Genomic DNA, 18490 nt, shown 5'->3' with positions numbered 1-18490 from the left:
ATTATACTGTATCAGAGGGGTAGCCGTGTTAGTCTGGATCTGTAAAAAGCAACAAAGAGTCCTGTGGCACCTTATAGACCAACAGACATATTGGAGCATGAGCTTTCGTGGGTGAATACCCACTTCGTCAGACGCATGTCATTTGATTATAATGTCCATCCCTCCTTGGCAGTTCCCTCCGTGGGTTCTTGCTTAAAAACGCTTTTACAAAACAGAAGAATCAAGGGGGCTGTTCCAACAAAACACAACAGCAACAGACACAAATGTGAAGCTACATACAGGAAGTATCGCTCTGGGTTACAGTGAAGCAGACACCTGTATGGTTCATCTCCCAAAACCACTGTCCTGAAAACAGAAATTGTACCTCAGTGTGGGATTACATCTCTTTATTAAAGGAAAACATTGTCCCTACAGGTCAGTACTTGCTTGGCTTTGCCATTAGCATTCAAATACAACAGGAGTCAGAGGACTTTTAATTATCAGAGGGGTAGCCGTGTTAGTCTGTATCCACAAAAACAACGTGGAGTCCGGTGGCATCCTTAAAGACTGACAGATTTATTTGGGTATAAGCATAAGCTTTCATGGGTAAAAAACCTTCTTCAGATGCATCTGAGGAAGTGTTTTTTTTACCCACAAAAGCTTATGCCCAAATAAATCTGTTAGTCTTTAAGGTGCCACCAGACTCCTCATAGGACTTTTAATTATGACAAATGCTTAGGTTGGCAGAACAAAATAAGCTTTAGGGAGTACATTTGTAATGTTGATTTTATCCCTAAACCTCTTTTATTGTAATACTACTAATGATACAGCACTTCCAATGGGAGGATCTCCAAATTATGTACAAACATCAGCCCCACACCACCCTGGTGAGATAGGGAAGCAATATTCTCATTGTATAGATGGGGAAACTGACTCACAGAGAAGCTGTAAGTCCCAGAGTGAGTCTGTGGCCAAGCCAGTAATGCGACCTAGATTTCCCAACTCCAGTCCTGTGCTTTAACCTTCTCATTAAACCATCTTGTGCTCTCTCACTTTCCCTCAACTGCATTTGCAGAATGCATTCCCAAATTGCCGATGACTTCTACCATCATTCGGCGAATTGAGGGTACAAATTGAGTAACCCAAGTTGCTGGTCTTCATGCTTTTTTTAAAAAAAAACCCCAACAAACAATAATTAGTATTGAACTTCCCTTTGGTTCAATAACCTGGTTTTAACTAAAGACACTTTTGTCTTCATATACCACCATCCTGACACTTTAAAAAAACCGTATCAATTCTTTTATAGCACTTTCCGGTATTGCATAAGCAGTGAGCCTAGATGCAGGCATTTAATGCTCTGGTTCTGCGTCCATACAAGACTCCCACGGATTCTGTGGGAAGCGAGGCAAGGAGATTAGCAGAAGAGCGATCCCGCAGATGAAGAGCAGGACGAAGGAGGCGCAGGCACAGGCAAAAGACCATGAATAATAGTATTCTATCCAGATAGTCTCCTTGCTGTCAATCATCCTTTTCACAGACTGTCTCATGACTTCAACAGAGATGATCATGCACAGGCCTGGAGAAATAAGAGAGGGGTGAGCTGGAGAGCAGGGGTTTCAGTCCTTATTGCTTTCATTCTTAACTGACCTCTCTGCCTGCCTTTCTGGTTACAAGACTATGCAGTGAGGTTCATAGATGATTCATAGGTTTTAAGGGTCAATAGGATCACCTAATCGAACCTCTTGCATAACAGGCCATAGAATTTCACCCAATGATTCCTGCGTCGTACCCACTGACTTCTTGTTGAACTACAGTGTGTCTTTTAGAAAGATCTCCACTCTGGACTGAAGAACTCCAAGGGACAGAGAACTTACCACATCCATTGGGACGCAGATCTAAGGGTTAATTACCCTCACTGTAAAAATTTGCACTTGCAGTTTGAATTTTTCTAACTTCAAAGTCCAGTCACTGTGGATCTTGTTATGTCTCCGTCTGCTAGACTAAGAGCCCTTGGAGTATGACATATCTGCTCCCTGTTTAGATATGGACTGTAATCAAGTCATCTTTTGAGCTGTAAGGCACAAGAAATGCCATGCAACAGGGACCAATAGTCTTGCCAATTTGGCACCTGAATTCGGACAATGATTTATATCCTGAGCTTGAAATAACATTCTATATTTAGGCAGCTTTGAAAATCTCAGCCTCATTTTTAAGGAGAATCAAAAAGTCCTATGGGCAGGTGTTGGTTCAGGCTAAACATGGCTGGGAATGAGCAAAGTCACAAAGTGCTTCACGAAGCTGTGAATGTAAAGTAGGGCTTCTTGAAAAGTGAAGAAAACACTGTATAATTCACTCTTTCTGCGATGCATTTCAACAGCAGGTAAAACAGTGGAATTAAAACCACGCATTTGGTCACCAAAGCATTCTTTGGGAGCTGGCTGTTATAAAGCTTGTATCACTGTGCTACCTAAGTATCATCATGGTATTTAACAGGCAAGAGGAGGGCGGGTTGAAAGTGAAAATTCCACCATTGTGGTTTTTTGAGATGTCTTCATAATCTGGGGCTTGAATCAGATGATCTTTGATTTGTGTCTTGTGTGACACGGGCAGACCAGGTGCCAGCTCAAGCTAAGGCCTCCAAGCCTCAACTGAACACTGACAAATGCAGAGCTGGAAACTAGTCTGGCTCACCTGTGTGTTCGTTTTTCTAAAATAGATGTTAAGTTTGTAAGAATGTGTTTAGTGTTTAGACTTTATGAAACGCTGGTAGGATGCTGCATGTAGTAATCTCACTTATAACATCTGTCCCCCATGTTAGAAGTGAGATCTGTAACTGGGTAACTCACCAGAAACAAGCATTAACTAATGTAAAATGCTGGCTTCGTACAAAAGGTGTTAGGTCCTGTCTGTGAGGAGACCCATTGAAACCAAATGAGCCATTGTGAAACATCAGAAGACAAAAGACTTTGTTGATTGCTTCCCCCACATCCATGAAGCAGAGATGTGCATGGGGATTCGTTCCATCAGCTTGAACTCTGGGGGAAGGGAATTAAAATCCCTAACAGGGAGAAACTTTATCTTTATGCTGATTAGACTCTGAGGGTCAAGAATTACTAAGCATAAGCAAAAGATCCCCAGTGCTTGGCCTGGATTAGCCCTAAGGACATAGAGCTTGCTTATTATAGAAGCGCCTATTACCTTTTGGAACCTAAGCCTGAACCTCATTTGTGTGTGTGTGTTTACTCGCTTTAATCTTGTCAATAACTCTCATTTCTTTTTCTTAGTTAATAAATCTTTAATTCACTTATTATAGGATTGGCTACAAGCATTCTCTTTGGTGTAAGATTTAGAGTTTAATTGACTTCAGATAAGTGATTGGTCCTTTCGGACTGGGAGTAACCTGAATATTGTTATGATTGTTGGGGTCAGGGCCCGTCTGTCACAGAGTCAGGTCGGAGTACCCAAGGTGTGCCCTGCTTCCTAAGGGTCTGCCCTGGTACTCGCACTATTGAGCCACTCCAGATAGATGGACACTGGGGTAGTCTTGGCAGGATTCTCATGCCACAGGTCAACTGGATCTGTTAAAAGTTTAAACTTGATATCGAGAGTTTGAAAGGTTCAAGATTAGACACAACGAGTGAACCACAGTCAGATGATGGGCTTGACAGAAAAGACCTTGAAAAGTTATGTAAGGAGAGGGGAACATCCCATAAAACGAAAACTCCATTTCAGGAGCTGAGACTTTTACTCGTAAATGCTGGCCAGGTGGAACCTGAGCACCTTTCTGCCTGGGATGCCAAAGAGGAAAACACGCCATTGGAACTGGTCCAATTGCTGTACCGGGCAGCCCAGGAAGAACATGAGCTCCAGAGACTGATGGTGGAATTGTGGCTCAGGGAGACCAAAAAAAACAACAACTGAGGAGTTTGAGCTAAGAGCCCACCAAAGACTCATGGAACAATTAGCTGCAGTCAAAGCCAATGAGGCAGCTGAAGAGAGGCATCAAGGACATAAAGGAGGTTTTGTCTAAAGACTCAGTTTTAGTCAGCCCTGATTTCAGCAAACCCTTTGTGCTGAATACTGATGGTTCTAACACTGGGCAAGGGCAGTGCTAATGCAGGATGGGGTGGGAGACAAGAGGCCCCCCCCATTGCCTCCTGGACTAAAACAGTGACTCCCTCTGTCATCAAGCAGGAATGCTGCGACATAGTTTGGGCTGTTAAGCAGTTTAAGCCTTATTTGTATAATGAAAAAATGTAAGGTTTTAATGGCCTCCCTGCTAATATGGTTGCACTGAGATAAATGGACCAATCACACACTGCAGGAGTACGGCATGGAAATAATCCACTTCAAAGGAAATGGAAATGTAGTGCAGATGCCTTATCAAGAACAGGGGAATCAAGAAGCGTATTCAGGATCATCAGTGACACCCCTTCCTACATCAGTTTTGTGCTGAAGATGTGACACTGGTGGTCAATGTCTCCTGGACAGATGTATGTCCCTAGAATCTCTCACATATCCGTCCTATACAGCAGGGTCTAACACTGAATATTTTAGAAATGCCCATTTTTTACAGGTGATTCTACAGTGTTCCAAAATGTCAGATACACTCACACAGAATAGCCTCCCAGAGCTGACTCTTGTTTGTCAGGCAAATTTTTAGAGCTCAGTAACATAAGTTCAGTTTATGGAATGATCTGTCTTTCCGCTGCAAGGCGATGAACGCAGCCTATCACACTCATTGCCCTAAGATCTAAGTGCATACATCTCTTTTAAGGCTCACCAAATGGCCTACCTGCAAAGGTGTAGAACATCGACGCTGGCTTCAGGAGATAATCCATCTTTTTCCTAAAGGATAAGAGGATGCAGATTGTTCCGATGATTGCAAAGCCCACACTGAAGATGGCAATGGCTGCAGCTGAAATGCTGTACTCTGCCGAGGCAAAACAGAGGGAGAGAGAGATGAATGTGTGCGACTTCCTGCATTCTCCCCCCCGCCACAGCGCCTCTGCAATGGGATCAGTTCAGCAAAGGAAAGAAACAAGTTAAAATAGAAACAGCTGCTCTTTCCTTGCTGCAGATAACTGGCCCAAGAAAACTAGGTATTTCTAGCACAGAAAAAGTGTGGTGAGTCGCTATGGGTCTTGGTCATGCCCCTGTTGAAGTCAGTGGGAGCAGAAGCAAGACCGAACAGGGTAGGGACAAAGACGCTTTCTAAACGCCCCTGGTAGAAAAAAGCAAATGACACACACAGTGACATGCTAGAAACTCTGGGCCTGGGCCTCGCTTGACTAGGCCGCACCCTCACAAGCAGTTACATTGTCTTCCCTGGGCCCAATGGGACTACGAAAAGGTCAGAAGTTTGCAGGATCAGGGCACTTTTCTGTTTGTACTCACAATTCCCACCCAGCACTATGATGAAATTAGTGAGCATAAGACTATGTTGCCACAATTATTATTTCTTTGTATTGCCGTAGCGCTGACCAGCCCCAGTCCTGGGCCCAGACCCCACTGTGCTAGTTGCTGTACAAACGCATTTTGCTTCGCAAATGAGCACACGAGACCTCATGTTTTGTTTGAAGATTTGCCATCACTTCCTAAAACCATCCGCTGCAAATGTTTAAACAGAGTTGGCTTGGAGGTAGACTCTGGAGGACAAGAGCCCAGAAGTAGCTTAATACAGGGCAATAAATTGTCATGACCAAGTTTTTAGTTTATTAGATTTCCTCCCATACAGGTTTTATCAGAGAGGGTGGAGATTTGGTCTTACATCTTTAAAAGTGTTTCACTCCATTATTCTATCTAGATTTTCCCTTTTTTTTTAGGAAAAAAAAAAGCAAATAGAAAGCAATGCTATTTTTATTATACATGTTTATTATAGTCGCGCCTATAGGCTCCAGCTGTCATCAGGGCCACATAGTGTTAGGCAATGTACAAACATATATTAAGAGACAGTTTTCTGCCCCAGAGGTTCAACAGCTAAATAGGCAAGACAGGCAAAGGGGAAACAGATGTACGTGTGTGCGTGAGTGCGTGTGTGTGCATGAAATGACTTACCCAGGATCACACAGCAACATCCTCTCCTCATCCTGCACAACAAAGTTTCCCAGCTCTGTGAAAATCTAGCTTCTCAAGAGCATGGGAAAAAACTCGCTCCAAAGGTGTTCCATCCAGCCAAGTTAAGCTATGTGTAAGATGATTCACCCAGCCAAAACACAGTTCAATATCTGAATGGAGGGGGAAATTGCCAGTTGAATAATTCAGATCTTCACTTACATATTGCATTAGTTTTCAGATGCGTTTAATATTTAACATGTGTAGGCAGGCATGAAACATAGCACCGCTTGGTGCTATTTGCCTTCCATGATATTTTTTTTTAATTGTCTTCTAAGCAAAATCCTGAAGAATCTTTCTGCCTCTTACTAATTGGCTTCCATAGAAATGCAGCTATTTTTGTAGTAGGCCAAAGCATATTGCTCTTTCTTCTCATTGCTTTTTCATAATCCTTGTTCTATTGGCATTTTCTTAAAAAGAAAATTCTCTGTGTTATCTGCTATGTGTTTGAACTGCCTGAAAGAGTTAGTTGCAATTTAGGAACCTTTTATGATGGTTTAGGCTTTTTCCTTCTCTTCAAAGAAAAGACGTTTTTCACAACTTTCTTCTAAAGTGACTAATAATGTAATGGAGACGTTTTCCAGATCAGATGGATGGATATAATAGCGTCTAAATGGCTAACAAAAGCAGGTAGCTCAGATATTTGTTCTTTATTCCACTCAGAGTATCATTTAAAATTCACAATCTTCCCGGTGTCTGGGGGAAATTGCTTCTTTAAAAAAATATGCTGCAGGGTTTTCCATCATTTTTATTTACAGAGGAAGCAAAGCAGACGGTTTAATATGTGAAATGCAATCATCATCTAGTTTACTCCACACTGAAATATGTTGTATAGCAAAATGTAAAGCGATTTGTCCTTAGTAAGAGAGCCACGCACTTCAGACTAATGCTAAAAATAAGGTTTTAGTAAGGACTGATTAGAAAGGGTCTAAATTGTCTGTGAGATGCCGATAGTTTTCTGCATGCAAGCAGATTAAACACTCTCTGGTCAGATTTCAGATGTGGGTATCTTTGCTGGAAGTCTGTGTCCTGTATCTTTCTTTCTTTGATTGCCTGTCACATTATAGCAATAGCAAAGACCTAGTGGACTACATGGAGCCTCAGGTACCTCTCCCTCATTGGAGTCAAAACTCTGCTTGGGGTTGGAATTTTGTTTATTTATTTATTTAGATTTTATGAATATCCTTTGTGGTTGCTGTTGTTTAGAGGTAGGAGGGAGTGTCAGTTTTGTGAGTGCCATACTTATGGGGGAAAGGCTTTTGGGGTTTCCAAATTGGCCCTTAGATGTATAATGCCCGTTTCATGTGCCTAAGGAACAATTTGAGCAGAAATCAAGCGTGGGACGTAGACAACATAAGAAAGGGCTGCTGTTTGAAAACTGGTCTCCCCAGGAATCTGGTGCCTTGGCTGGTCCAGAGCATCGCTTAATGGGATAAGAAGCCCATCTCAGTGCCAACTGTCTGTTCTAACTCCCCGTACAATCAATAGGTGTTTCCCCATTGACTTCAATGGCAGCAGGATTGGGCCCTAACTCTGCTGAAACCCTTTACATTAGTTCCCAAATACACTCAGTTCATGTAATGCTAGTAAAGAGTTCGTCCAAGCAAATTTCTTACCTTTTTGGGTGGTTCTTTCAAATATCTCTGTGCTCTGTCCTGGAGAGAAGTGTTTGAAGTAGGAACAGTTACGGTCTGAACAAGAACAAAGGAGAATATCAGTTGCTAAGTATAACTGAGTTTAAGAAACCAAAATTAGGGAAATAAAATTTTCTGTTACATTAACGGAACTGAAAAATTCAAATGGTTTTGGGTAGAGATTAATGGGACCTTAATCCTGAACTTGCCGCAGATGTGTCCAGTGTGCAGTTCACCTAAGAACAAACCAGGCAACGAGAGGCTTTAAACAGGGATTTATGCCTTGATCCAACAAAGTACTTAAACATGTGCTTAATGTGGCTTCAATGGGCTTTGAGCCTATGCTTCCATTATTAGAGAATACTTCTCATCCGTGCCAGTCAAAAAAACCCTAACAACACAAACTCATTGCCTGGAATCGTCCTGCTGGTGGTTTCAAATCCACATGACCTCTCCACAAGCAGCTAATATAAAATAATAGAATGTTAATCGATATGCAAATCCCCATCAGTTTCTCGGATCAGTCCTCGTGTCACTTTGCGTAGCCTCGGAACGTTCTGCGGCGTATTACACACAAGGGATTGTGACAAGAATCAAGAAAAGGGAATGGAACTTGGATTTCCTGAAAGCACGAAGAAGTGCTAAGCTTTAGCCAGTCTGTAGTCTGATCTGTGTACATTATATTTACTATGCATGGCAAGCCCTGCTGGCAAAGGGCCTCTGAGGTACTTGGGAAAGGACTAGTGTTGCCAGCTTTGGTTGGATGACTTCCTGGAGGCTCCATCACATGACATTATCTTTAATGAAAGATTAATTTTTAATTCCTGGAGATTCCAGGACAATCCTGGGAGGTTGGCAACCCTAGAAAGGACATGCTTTTGAGTTCACCAGGGATGAATTCTCCTCTCACACCAAGATGAATGTCTAGTGACTTCGCTGACTTCCCGGGGGTTGCACATGCGTAGAGGAGAGGAGAAATTGGCATGGATTGTTTTATGTCTGAGCAGGTGAATGGATGCTGCACGAAAGGCAGCCGGCTACGTAAGCAGAGATAAAGCAATCACAAGGCTGTCGTCGGGCACAACCTCTGACACCGTTCCCAAAGAACGCACGGCCCATGGAGTCAACCTTTCTGTTTTAAGAAGGAATTACAGAAAACCCTTTCTTTTCCTCAGCAGCCAGTGCAGATTCCTGCCTCCTCACTGCCCCATGCTGGGGCATTTCCTGAGCCTGGCGCCCCCTGGCTGGCTTTGCATCTTCCCCTCCTCTCCTCTCTGCCATTGCCAACCCACATTGCCAACTCACCCCCTCCAGAATGGCATCCCTCCTCCTTTCCCTGCCTAATGCTCTCTCCACCAAGCCAGGGAGCTGCATGGGACGTCACACCTCACTGAGGAGCTGGGGTGAAAGTAAGGAAAGTAATGGGGAATGCAGCTCCCTCTCCTCTGCTAAAATCAGAGGAGGTTTCCTCCCCCTTCCCGGCTTGGGTTAGAAGTGTCCCCCACCCCAGCGTTCCCTCTGACTTGGTTGGGAGTGTAAGAGCTCCCTCTCGTGCTTCAGACTCTTTGCCACTGGTGTTGACAGGTTTAGCTGCCTTCTTGCCATTCCTGGCAGTTAAGACAAGTAGCAGGGGCTAGAGGGAAGCATTCGCTGCCTCGGTAGTAGCTGGAATCTATGAGGTTTTGCAGCCTGGAATCCTTTTACAGTTCAGCGAAGCGTCACTGTCTATTGAAACGCAATGAAGCCAGTGGAGTTTTTGTAGAACTGAGCGGGGTCCCACTGTCCTGGGCTTCCCTGGGCTATTCTACTGGTGTCACAAACAGCTATTCTGTGGTGTGACGCTTGTGAACAAAGACTGGGGACTCAGGATGGAAAGCATCTGTGTGCGTGCAAAAAACAATGTTTTCAGCCTCCGGAGTGAGTGCGAGGGGAAGGGTCTGTTGGGATGATGCCCATTGACATTAAGCTTTGCCAGCTGTACCATTTGGAGGGAGTTTATTCACACTTAGCATTTATTTATAACTCATTTAATTGAGGTCTTGACAAGTACATATAGCTGAAAGAACATCCCCTTGACAAGAATTTAGATGGAAGTTGTGTAATCAACAAGATCCTGCAGACATAGCCAACTGGGACCATAAAGTGTCTGATTGTGCTTTGCTAATGACCAGCCAGATACTTTGAAGAGACTATGGTCAACCCTGTCTTTACAAACTAATTAAAAATCTCACATTTACTGCACCATGAGGTTATATTTGCCATAGTAAAACTGGGGAATACAGCCAAGACGGCAGGGAATTTAATCACTCTGGATCACAAATGGTCACAATTTGTAGAACAAATAATGGAGGATGGAGGAAGTTGGAAAGAAAAGACTTTAAAGTCAGTGGGTTGTGAGGCCACTCATCTCACTGCAGCACCCTGGAAATTTCAGCCAATGGTAGCCAGCCATGGCTGAGGCAGTGCAAACCCCTGGTGTAGATGCACAAAGCCATTAGTGCAGTGTGAATCCCGGGTAAGCATCTCCGATGCAGTTTATGGCTTTAGCTGTCTATACTAGGGTTTTGTTCTGGAGCCACTACATCAGAGTCCGGGCATGAATGGCTGCAGCCAGAGCAACCCCCCAGTGTAGACGAACCTTTGTAAAGTGCTGTGTATATGTAAAGAGCTAATTTTAATGGTAATAAGAGGCCATAATCTTGCACTTTATCAACCCAGTTCTTTTCATGTCTCCTACAGCGTAAATGGCATATTCTGGAGTTGCTGTTACAAGGACGGTATTTATTTTCTCTCCACTAGCAGATCAGACAGTTACAGAGCAGCATGCATAACCCACTAATGAGCACGGGCTCATTAGCTGAAGTTTCCTCTGCGAGGTAGCTATTTGATTACATTTTTTTTTAAACTGATATTTATTCTGTCCCTCAGCTTCTGTTCATTTACTTGCCTTTTATCACTGAAAAAGATTTGAGCAAACATGTCTGGACTCAAATGCTGTGACTGTGTTTTGTGTTTAAGCTGCTGTGTACTGAGGCTAAAACTGCCAGTGATGCACACAAGAGAACAACGTGTCTCCAAGCAATCAGGACTGGGGTGGGTAGCGTGGGGCAGCCGCATCCCTTTGACAGTGAGCGGATGGTGGTTGAGAAGATGTATCAATGCTGCTCCATGCTGGGGAGATGGAGGCTGTTGTCGGGATCCTTTGATCCCTGTGACAGAGGGCAGGGGAAGCCAAGACAAAATGGAGACGCTTAGTCTTTAAGCCATGGGTTTTGCTTTTAACTAGTCTCCAGGAAAGTGAGGTGTTGGCAGTAGCGAAACCTGGTTTGTGCTGATTAATGCAAAGCCAAAAATCAACCATCCATGAACTGATCAGGGGCAAGGGCCCCAGCTTTGCATGTATCACAGGAAATTGGCTGGGTGACACTGTTACGCTGGTTTTGGAGCAGTTTGTCCAGGTAACACGAAGCTATGATGGATCAGCAGGGAGATGCTGTTTGCACATGAAATGCAGCAGGAGATCTCCCACCGCAACACTGGATCTGGTACATGGACTTCTTCTCTCAGGGTATGTCTACACTGGAGCTGGAGGTGTAATTTCCACCTCAGGCAGACATATCCACAAAAGCTCTGACAAAGTTAGTGCACTAAAAATAGTGGCAAAACCCCGGCTGCCTGGGGGTAGGGTGGACTCGCTGTCTTAAGTACATTCCCGGGTTTCAGAGGGGATTGTACTCAGGGTGGCTACCCTGCCCTGCTCTCATGCTGCTGTGGCTAGCCTGCTATTTTTAGTGCTTTCGTTGGATTGGAACTACTGCAGGTATATCTATCCTACCTTCAGCTCCAGTGTCGATGTACCCTGTTTACGCTGCTGGAGCCCCACTGAATACAAGTAGCAAACCTTAAACACAAGTAAATCTACCCTGTGAGTATTGGGTTAATTTTGGTGGAATCAATATGCATCAAGGAGTCATGTCTCCCTGGGCTTCTGGCATGAGAGGAGGGCTCCTTTTACTAACTTTGCTCAAATTAAAACAACGGTATTGCACAGCAATTAACTCTCCAGTCATAATAAAAATGCTTCAGCACATCATTTAAACTGCTCCGCTCTAGTCCCAGGAATATCAACGCAGTTCCCTGTTATTCAACAGAACTGAGCCACTTCCATCCTTTACACTCCCTATCATGAATTAAAAAACACCTCATTTGTGCCGCACTCTATTTACATAATGGGGATTTAAAATGGATTTCACAATAGATGAAAGCTTTGTAGAATCCTTGGTTTTTCTCTACCCCTAATTGTGGTATCTCTGCCATGAAGTTACCCTGTTGAGCTAGTAAAAAAACTATCAATGAGCTATGAATAGCTTTACTTTAAGAGAGGTTCTCAAACATATTCATAGCATGGTCCACAACATAACAGAGTCTCTTGTGGACACCTCCCTTCCCATTCATGGTCACCCAGCCCAGCTCCCCTTGCATTCATGATCACTGGACTTAACTCCCCTTCCATTCATGATTTTTCTGGACCTTCTCTGCTGCCATTCATGATTGCTTGGACACCTCCACTATCATTCAGGATCACTGAGTTTAACTTCCTTCCCACTCATGATTGCCTAGAGCACTTCACCTCCCATTCATAATTGCCCAGCCTACCTCCACTACTGTCCATGATTGCATGCACCACTTCCCCTCCTTTTCACAATCACAGAACATCCTGTGGCAACTACAGCAATTGCCTACAGGGACAAGTAAAGTTAGGACAATATTGAATGTGTTCCTGGCTTCCTCTATGTAATTTACCATCTGGAAACTAGAAACAGGAGACAGCATCGTGTGTCCAGCCAGCTTTTCATAGACCACAGTTTGGCCACCAGTGCTTTAACGGACATGCTCTATCTCTATTTCTTCAGGTCCCCTAACACGTTTTCTCACCATGCTCCTGACAGTGAGAGAGAGGGAGAATTACTAGTTTATTTCTGAAGAAGACAAGAAAATGGCTACGTGGAAGTATGAAAAGCTCCTTGGGACCCTGGTCCCTTTCCTGTGCTCATGAACAAATCACCCATTACAGTACAGCCCCACAGAGTTGCTCTTCATGATCGCAAAATCAACCTGGGCTTCTGCGTTGTTTGAAGGAATCCAATGGAAGATGCTAAGGGCATTTTACATTGCAGCTGTGTTCTGACTTACATGCGGTAGTTTGTGTTTTTTACTGAAGTATCATGGTAGCCATGCTTGAGTTGATGCTGAGATCACTTCCCAGCAGACCCCTTACTTTGTGTATCCTGCACCCATCATGATCCAATCAACTCCTGTAAACTAAACTGGTTAGGGCCTGGTGAGCCCTGGAATATTCCTGTTTATGTGTCTGTCTAATCTCCACAAAACCAGCTAGACTAGCAGGGGCAAATGATAGAGAAGCCAACAGTGATTTAGAGCTGCTAGAAGGACTAAGTTGTGTCACTCGTGAATCAGGAGGCCCCCTCTCTCCCCTGTAGCCACGTGATGTATTCCTCCCAAATTCTGGCCATTCTTGGCTAGCTACCAACAAAACCATGCACCTGTGTACCCGGATATCTCCAACTGCTCTGAATGTGATCCATCAGCAGTCTATATCCATGTCTGGAATGCCTAACCTTCCTGGAAATGCAGGTTTGAATACTGTCAGAGTGACCCTTTGTCCTTCTGGAGTAGATAAATTAAACTCCACGAGATACGGCCTTTCACAGGGGTCCTTCACAACACAGACCAAAACCCTGCCTCACACACTTCCCAACCCTTGGCTCTGAACTCAGTGGCTTGAGCCCATCTCTACAGCTCTCTGAAAGGCGTAAAAATAATTGTTCTTTGCACTTGCGTAGCATCTTCTAGGTGAGGTGAGGCCTGTTATCCCGCTTTTACAGATATGGAGCTGAGGCACAAGAGGTAGTTTAAGTGACTTGCTCACGTTCAAACAGGAATTTCATGCCAGACCTAGGACTCCTGACTCAATTTCGTAGATTCATCCATTATGATCATCTAATCTGCCTCCTGCATAAACAGGCCATGGAATTTCACCGTGTGACATCTAATCAAGCCACTCATTTCTGACTGAGGTACAGTACACCTGTTAGAAAGATATCCAATCTGGATTTATAGTCTCCAAGCAGTGGAGGACCACCACATCCTTATGTAAGATGTTCCAATGGTTAATTATCCACACTTAAAAATGGTTACTTAGTAGTAGTCTGATTTTATCTCGCCTCAGCTTTGAGCCACTGGATCTTGTTATTCTCTGTAGCAGTTTCCTGAGCCCTTTCCAATTTGTCAACAACCTTTAAACGTGTGGCTAAAATGTAAATCTCTCTGCCTTAAACCATAAGACGACAAGTTCAAAGTCGCCCATTCTATTCTATACAGTGCTAAGCTCAACAAGTAATAAACAATAGAAACAATGCTATCCCGCTTCCCCCTGAGTAAGGCTGGGTAGGTAACTATTAACCAAGTGGTAAATAATGGTAATTTTTCAAATGATGGTGGTAGCGTATGATTTTCAGAAAAACAGATTTACGGACATACAGGTCAGCTACTCAATCTTTGTTTTTTTTGTGTCACTCGCCTTTCTTGACTAATCCAAGTCTGACAACCTTCGCTGGCATTTCTCCTCAGATGTGTGACATCGTTACAACAAGGAGTGCCATTCTGGAGCAGCGTAGTCTAGCAGCGAGAGTGGAATACAGAAAGCCTTGAGTTCTTTTCCAAGCTCTGCCATGGACTCTCAGCATGGCTGGTCTTGGGCCAGCCCTTGACCCCGCTTGTGCCTCAGTTTCCCTAATGTAAAAATGGGGATAATAGTATCTACCTAACAGCAGAGATGCGAGCATTTAATTAGTGATTGTAAAGGGCTCTTTTAGAACTTCCGATGACACACATGAAAGAATTCCATGTTATTGAATATAATGGTTTTGAAACTGAATTTCATCAAATCCCAGGAGTATCTGTCAAGCCCTTTAAAAGTATGCTCACCTATCCAATATCTAAAGGTCATCTCTGTTGCAGTCAAACTGCTCCACAGAGGCCTTCAGCTCACTGTCTCCATAATTACCCATTTGTTTACTCTGCACTTTAAGAAGCCAGCACAGAGGGCGTGGATAGCACAGCTATGAGATGTCCAGGCAAGCACATGCTGATGTCTGTCAAAGATATCTCACACTTTTGTGCTGTAAAGATGATGAATCTGTTTTACTGAGACAGCTGGATATTTACGAGTTTTAAATTTATCCAACAATGTGCAGTATTGAATTATTTCTCACAATCTGTCTGTCTCCCCCTTAAACATAAAGCTTCTGACATGTGCAGAGAAAATGCTATAGCTAAGGTTACTAGCTATAGTAAAATGTATTTATTATATTCATTAGAAATGGGGCTAAGTGAAACCTCCAAATTCAAACGCCCCCAAATGTGGTGGAAAGCCAGATCTGAATGCTGTAGATCAGCCTCTTCTCTTTAATACTAAATAGTTTAGCCAGATAGACTGAGAATCATCACGATACGATTTCATAGCAAATTTACAAATATATTAAAATCTAACTTTAACTTCAACTAGGGGTGGTCATCAAAAGGGAATCCTGTTATGCAGGGGAATTTCTGACTAGGAAATAATCCAATTTGCCATTAGCCTCTTGAAATTAGAAAAGTCAGGAAAGGGGTATTAGCACATATTGCATGAACGCAGCAGACTTTGCAATCAGCAAAAATGTAATACAACTTCTCACGAATCATGCTAATGTAATGCTCTTCCAGGAAACTAGCGAGGGGTGCAGACTACCATCCTTCCTGTTGATGTCAATGTGACTATTCTCAGAATATGTAACTATGCAGTATGAAGGAAAGTGTCTGATTAGACTTCTTTCGTCACAAACACAGAGCACATTTGCTTTCTGTCACTGTATGAAATTTAAGGAGACCTCATAAGTCACTGACAGATTATTTCTCACTTAATTTACAGCATTTTTGGCACTTGGAGAAATATACCATCACATGCAGTTCCACACTGCCCTAAGTAATACTAGTTATGAAGAGTAGCTTTTGAATTACTTAAGATCTTTCAAGAACAAGCGGCTCTGGCATAGTTCTCTGAACTACGAACTCCTTCTAGTGAACCAGATATTGGCCCCACTCAGTAATCCTCACTCAGGCAAAACACCCTGTGGACTCCATGGAAGTTTTGCTTGAGTAAGGCCTTGCATAGTCATTGCAGGGTTGTAGATGTCAGCAAAACATTGGTGGGAAAATAGCCTTCTTCCTCATTTCTCTCTATGACTTTTGCCTTCTCCTAGCTGGTCCCCTTTATACCACCCACTATCTTTGCTGTATTGAAAGAGCTGAAGAGTAGTGTATTAAATATGCTTACAGATATATATGGTGGCAGGGCATCATGCATTTAGGAGAAGGCCTCGAGGAAATGTGACAGGGAGGTGTATTTTCAGACTAATATGAAAACCAAATCAACGTGTCGAGTCTTGTAAGATAAAGTGCAATGGAAACAAGAACCATATTTTTTCCTGCATGTTTTTTCACTTCCTAAAAGACGTCACTAAGAATAGCCTGACATTTTCTCCCATGCATTTTCAGGGTGTAAGTGGAATGAATGCAAGCACGTACCTCCAGTCAGAGTTATCAGCCCACAGCTCCTCTCTTTGGTAGCTTTGTCTTGGATGTAAAACTGTTTTGTGCAAAGCCGCCATAGCCCGAAGTGAGCAGCCTCACAGGTGGAATTGTAATGCTCCACTCTATGGCTCAGCACTGCCCAGTGATCAGTCACCACAGCTGCAAACATTAAAGAGATGCCAACCAAAATAACAGAGAAAGTCAGCCGGATTTTCAGTGTTTTGCCTTCATCCATGGCTGGACTGCACTGGAGTGCATAGGGCAGACTCTCTCAGGCGATTGCTGTCCTGTCTCGTTTGGTTTGCCTACTTGAAGGAATGCTGCAAGTTATTCAAGTGGTCTTCAAAGTCTTGGCGTGTGTAAGCGTTTTCAAATGTCAACCGTGTGATGCAAAAGTAGAGCAGGTTGTGGGCTGGGCTGGACAGCTGGCCACATGTACAGCTGTTGAGATATATCAGGAGACTGGGGGACTAGACTTGTGAGTGAGGATTCTATTAATGCACATAATGAATAAAGTAACTGATGCAGCTCGGGTTACGAACTCCTCCCTGCTGGGTTTGTGCCGCAAGTTCCATAAGCCAACTAAGAGCAAAGCTAGCTCAGTGTCATTAATATTCCCAGCCGCGAGACCACTCAAGACATGGCCAGGAGCCGGGACTGGTGTAAATCTTTCCTGTTAGAATGTAAAAGCATTTGTCTTTGTAATAAAGATGGGCGCGAACCCACTTTTATACCAAAGAACCCATTATTAGTTCTAACAATATCCTCCCTGAAGCTGGGTTTTTTCAAAGGTTCAAACACCCCAAACTTTGGTGGAGTTGGATTTGTCTCTGATTCCAGAACAGAATTTTGTGATTCAGATTCTTCTCCACTATGGAAGCACAGTGTCCACTACCCACATGGCCTACTGAAAACATTACTTGTTATCGGCGAACACTTGGTTTAGGTATTCATCACCCAAAATTAACAATCAGCCATGATTCAGAGTAGCAGCCGTGTTAGTATGAGTGGCAAGGACAGGAGTCTGACCACGCATTGTCTTCAGCAGCCCTGACACAGGCTGAAAGAGAACCTCTTGACCACTCAGCAAGTGCCTGAGTGGGGAAGGATACAAATCAAATACAATGTCGAGGGGAAAATGCTTTTCCACAGTGCAACGGTTTTTCTGTTTTTCTAGGCTCGCCTCCCGCATGACCATAACTAAAAGAGCTGGCGTGTGGCCCGCACAGTAGCAGCTGGCGTGCTGCTGTACATATCTGGCAAATAGGTGACTGGATCTGGGTTTGTCATCAGGCCAGCAATGCTTGTTTTGTGGAGGGGCCTGGGCCTTGTGCTCTCCTCTGCAGCCTCACGCTTTGTCTCCTACCGAGGCAGTTGTATGGTAGATTTTGATGAAGCTTGGTATGGCACTGAAAACGGAGTAAAGAGCAGCAGTCTGTTTCTTGCAGAGAAGGGACGTATAATGAGCCTAGTGAAGCAGAATTCTTACCTCCCACCCGGATTTGTTCGTCTGCTGTTGAAACACGTCCCTGTCCTAAAACTACACCTCTACCCCGATATAACGCGACCCAATATAACATGAATTCGGATATAACATGGTAAAGCAGTGCTCTGGTGGGGGGGGGGAAGGGGGGCTGTGCACTCCGGCGGATCAAAGCAAGTTCAATATGACGTGGTTTCACCTATAACGCGATAAGATTTTTTGGCTCCCGAGGACAGCGTTATATCAGGATAGAGGTGTGTAGCTGGCGATTATGGTACTTCGCCCTCTGTGATGGGATATACAAACCCCATACTGGGCAACACAGGTTAATGAGCTAACGTGGGCTCAGGTGGCCCTGCTCCCTCACATCTGTGAGGTATGTCAGAATTGGAGGAAGGAACTTCAGAGGGAGAAACGCAGCTCAGTTGAGGGCAGACCAGGGAGGAGAGCAGACCTTCAGTCCTCAGCTCCTGGAGAGAGAGCCAGCAGAAGACAGAAACTCCTCAGATGACCATTGTCCAGAAGAGAGGAAGGAAGGGTGGGTGAGCCGGCCAACCAGCTAGCTGGATGCTGACTCCCCTTGACAGGGGACCATACCTCTCTATTTACCTGTGAATTCTAGGGCCAC

The 18490-nt window shown here is 43.9% G+C and overlaps 1 protein-coding gene across 1 annotated transcript; it reads right to left on the bottom strand.

Moving 5' to 3' along the window:
* Positions 1 to 371: 371 nt before the first annotated feature.
* Positions 372 to 16783, bottom strand: CACNG1 (calcium voltage-gated channel auxiliary subunit gamma 1). The gene is made up of 4 exons (XM_054046572.1): positions 16374 to 16783; positions 7710 to 7784; positions 4775 to 4912; positions 372 to 1555 (listed from the first exon to the last, which is right to left on the bottom strand). Exons 1-4 carry the CDS (start codon positions 16612 to 16614, stop codon positions 1329 to 1331), a joined length of 681 nt encoding a protein of 226 aa, XP_053902547.1. The 5' UTR covers positions 16615 to 16783; the 3' UTR covers positions 372 to 1328.
* Positions 16784 to 18490: the final 1707 nt, after the last annotated feature.

This window comes from Malaclemys terrapin, chromosome 13, assembly GCF_027887155.1.
Source record: "Malaclemys terrapin pileata isolate rMalTer1 chromosome 13, rMalTer1.hap1, whole genome shotgun sequence".
NCBI classification, from domain to species: Eukaryota; Metazoa; Chordata; order Testudines; family Emydidae; genus Malaclemys; species Malaclemys terrapin.
This window is presented reverse-complemented; position numbering and strand designations above follow the sequence as displayed.